The sequence below is a fragment of the Bison bison genome, unplaced genomic scaffold, assembly GCF_000754665.1.
Source record: "Bison bison bison isolate TAMUID 2011002044 unplaced genomic scaffold, Bison_UMD1.0 scf7180017864036, whole genome shotgun sequence".
Lineage (NCBI taxonomy): Eukaryota > Metazoa > Chordata > Mammalia > Artiodactyla > Bovidae > Bison > Bison bison.
The window spans coordinates 394,519-398,625 of record NW_011494608.1 but is presented as its reverse complement, the minus strand read 5'-3'; the positions used below and the strand labels follow the sequence as shown (position 1 = coordinate 398,625).

General features: G+C 46.3%; 1 protein-coding gene across 3 annotated transcripts in view; it reads left to right on the top strand.

Moving 5' to 3' along the window:
* The first annotated feature begins 440 nt into the window (after positions 1-440).
* LRRC6 (leucine rich repeat containing 6) overlaps positions 441-4,107 on the top strand; it is a 71,221-nt gene continuing 67,554 nt past the window's right edge. For all 3 annotated transcript variants that reach the window (XM_010834767.1, XM_010834766.1, XM_010834768.1), the window contains exon 1: positions 441-685. In XM_010834767.1, the coding sequence (XP_010833069.1) occupies positions 676-685 (10 nt within the window). In that variant the 5' untranslated portion in view covers positions 441-675. The remainder of the gene's footprint in view (positions 686-4,107) is intronic.

Genomic DNA, 4,107 nt, shown 5'->3' with positions numbered 1-4,107 from the left:
ATGGCTGCAATCACCATCTGCAGTGATTTTGGAGCCCCCCAAAAATAAAGTCTGACACTGTTTCCACTGTTTCCCCATCTATTTCCCATGAAGTGATGGGACCAGATGCCATGATCTTAGTTTTCTAAATGTTGAGTTTTAAGCCAACTTTTTCACTCTTTTTCACCTTCAAGAGGCTTTTTAGTTCCTCTTCACTTTCTGCCATAAGGTAGTGTCATCTGCATATCTGAGGTTACTGATATTTCTCCCGGCAATCTTGATTCCAGATTCCAGTGTGGAAGGCCTTAAATCAAATACAAAGAGAAAAGAGCAAAGGACAGGCTAAGGGGACTCAGGAGGCAGCTCCCCTCAGGAAACAGAGTGTCCTGTGGTTCTGTGTTTAGTTTGGCCAGCTGATCTGTGGTCAGGGAAGCAGTTTGCCGAGATGGAGGATGGGGCCGTGGAGGAGGACTAGGTCTGGGTTATGGGACACCCGGATCTTCTCTGGGGCAGACTCTCCTCCCAGCCCCTCCAGAGTCGGGAAACGCGGCCCCGCCTGGCCCCGCGCGGCCTCCGTAGAGTCCCCGTTGCCATGGTTCCCAGGTGCGGACGCGCGGAGGAGAGACTGCGAGGCGACTGGGGAGTCCTGGCGGGTCCTGGTGGAGCTTCCCGGGCCCGAGACCCTCGAGGGGCGACATGGGACGGAGTAAGCGCCCCCTCCAATCTTCCGCTCTCGATCGTCCCCATTCTAGGCATCGTCCCGGGCCTCTCGGGACTCTCGACGCCCCTTCTGCCCGCGGATCCTAACCCCTCCGGCCCTTGGCCTTCTGCAGACCCGGCTGGGGCAGGCCCTGCGCCGACTGGCTGGGCTGCTTGGCCTCGGCGAGACCCAGGTTCCCGATCTGTAAAGTGGGGCAGGCGTGGGGCTGGGGGAGAAAGGCATGGCACTTGATGGAAGGGCTCGTGGAAAGTCTAAGCGTCTTGGCGTCAGACACGCCCGGTTCGAGCCCGCGCGTTCCCTTGCCTGCAGCGTGGGCTAGTCGCTGTCTCTGAGCCCCACTGGGAGCAGTGTAGCCTCGTGGTTGAGGGACCCGACCCTATGGCCTTACCTCGTGCACCTTCCTGCCACCAGCTGTGAGACTTCCTCACCTCCAAAATGAAGGCAGTAATAGCATCTGTTTACAGTCAGTGTTGTAAATATGATTATGAATATACCAAGACACTGTGAAGTGGCAGAATTAGCAGTTACTTATATATTTTAGATTGTACCAATTATTTCAGGCTGAACTATTCCAATACCGACACTATCTTTGACCTTTCCAAATTGCACTTTTATACAGTTACCCTGAATTTATCACTTGTTGTAGAAGTGTCATAGTGAATACTTCTAAATCAAGAGACTGTGGTAGATGGTGGGGTATTTTCCCTGGAAGAGCTGACAGTCTGGTGGTGGCAAGGGGATGGTGATTTTAAATGTTTACACTGTCCCAAATCTTGAGAGTGTTATTTCTTCTCCCTTCCCTTATCCTCATCCCATTGTTTTCTGTTTTGCTTATCAATATTTTTTACTTTTCCGTGGATTATCCTTTGCCCTCTGCCTTTGAATCCTGTCCACTTTCATTTGTTAAATCATTAACATATCAGACTCATACTGGAGTTCCTACCCTGTGGCTCAGACGGTAAAAAAAAACCTGCCTGCAATGTGGGAGACCTGGGTTTGATCCCTGGATCAGGAAGATTCCCTGGAGTAAGGAAATGGCAACCCACTCCTGTATCCTTGCCAGGAGAATTCCATGGACACAGGAGCCTGGCGGGCTGCAGTTCACAGGGTCACAAAGAGTCGGACGTGACTGAGCAACTAACACTGATACACCTCGTGTCAGATGCTGCAGGTGCAGTGGTGAGCAAAAGAGGAGGGCCAGCCCTTTTGGAGCTTCTCCCTTTGAGGAAGAAAGCCAACGCTTATTTTAAAATATCAGTCACGATGGAATAAAAAACTAAGATACAAGCTCCTTGGCTTTTACTGCTCTTTCCACAGTTCTGAACTTTCTACATCAGAAGAAAAAACTTGAGCTTCCGAGAGAAGATGGTAATAAGGGCTTATGATCGTCATGTTCTTGCTGCCTTCTAGGCAATGTTCTGCGTGGCATCTCTGTGTCAACTCCTCGAGTTCTCACAAAAATCTTGTGAGACAGACACTACCTCCATTTTGCAGTTGAGGAATCTGAAGAACAGAGAGGTTAAGCAACCTGCCGATTGTCACACAGTCAGCAATGTATCTGGGATGTGAACCTGAACAGAGCTGGCTTTCTTTAATCTGTGTCTACACTGTCTCCTGAGAATAAGGGAAAGTCTGGTGAGGAAAAAAGAGGCCGTGGTGTGAGCTCTCATGTTGAAAGTCAAAGAAACTACTTTTAGTGTTGATGTCTGCCCAGAGAGAGCAAGATCAAGCCTGGGAGCAGTGAGTGGGGGAAAATGAAATAATTAGTGCTTCTCTGCACTAACCTCTCACTGCAGATTATGATTTAGAGAAAAAAGAACTCCTTTCTTAATATTGAATTCATTTTGTATTGATACTACTGTGACTATCAAATTAGGGTGGCTAGTCTCCTGAGATGTGATCTGTGTATGCATTTGCCAGGGGAAGTTAAGTACCCTCAAAGCCATAGGATATTATTGCTGGAAGGATGCTCAGCGGTCTCTAGTTCACACCATCTTTAAAACTATATAGATGGACTCTGTTATGCAGAAGGTTTAAGCATCTGGTCTCAAACTTTGTACTTGTTATGTGATAAGTTAGCATTCAATTTGAGGTCCAGCTCAGTGGCTTTTCATAGTGTCCACATTTTCTTAAAGGCACGTAGAGGAAAAATCAGTTTTATATTATTTCCTCTCAGTTCACCTTAAATAGGAAACTCCAGTTAGAATCATCCTCCTAATGCATTGCCTGTTATATTGTAGACTTCATCAGCTGCTTATAACAAATCCTTTAAATCGCGTTTCCTACTTTTAAGTCTTAATTCATTTGGTGGACAGTATTGTTTACCATTAATTTCAAGCTCTCTCTATTTTTTTTTTTTGACCACACCTAGCAGCATGTCCAGTACTCTTTCCTGGAAAATCCTATGGACAGAGGAGCCTGGTGGGCTGCAGTCCATGGGGTCGCTAAGAGTCGGACACGACTGAGCGACTTCACTTTCACTTTTCCCTTTCATGCATTGGAGAAGGAAATGGCAACCCATTCTAGTGTTCTTGCCTGTAGAATCCCAGGGACTGGGGAGCCTTGTGGGCTGCTGTCTATGGGGTCGCACAGAGTTGGACACGACTGAAGCAACTTAGCAGCAGCAGCAGCAGCATGTAGAATCTTAGTTTCCCAACCAGGGATTGAACCCAAGCCGCCTGCATTGGAAGTTCAGAGTCTTAAGCACTGGACTACCAGGGAAGTCCCAATTTCAAGCTGAGATATGTTGTTGATATCATATGGCTATATCATATCATCACACACCTATGAATAATTGAGAAATGCTTTTTATAAACATTTTAGCTACACCAGAAAAAGCTTTTTGATGAAAGGATGCTTCCAAGAAAAGCATCCTTTAAAGAAATTGCATAGATTTACATCAGTCAATTCAGTTCAGTTGCTCAGTTGTGTCCGACTCTTTTCGACTCCATGGACTGCAGCATGCCAGGCCTGCCTTGTCCGTCACCAACTCCCAGAATTTACTTAAACTCATGTCCACTGAATTGGTGATGTCATCCAACCATCTCATCCTCTGTCATCCCCTTCTCCTCTCACCTTCAATCCTTCCCAGCATCAGGATCTTTTCAAATGAGTCAGTTCTTTGCATCAGGTGGCCAAAGTATTGGAGTTTCAGCTTCAACATCAGTCCTTCCAATGAATATTCAGGACTGATTTTCTGTAGGATGGACTGGTCAGATCTCCTTGCAGTCCAAGGGACTCTCAAGTCTTCTCCAATACCACAGTTCAAAAGCATCAATTCTTTGGCTTTACATACTAAGCACATAAAACAAAGTTTCAGAAATAAGAAAAAACAATTATGGATAAATAGAGGATTTTTAGTTTGTTTTATTTTTTATGGAGTGAGTGAAAATCCCTTAGTCATGTCC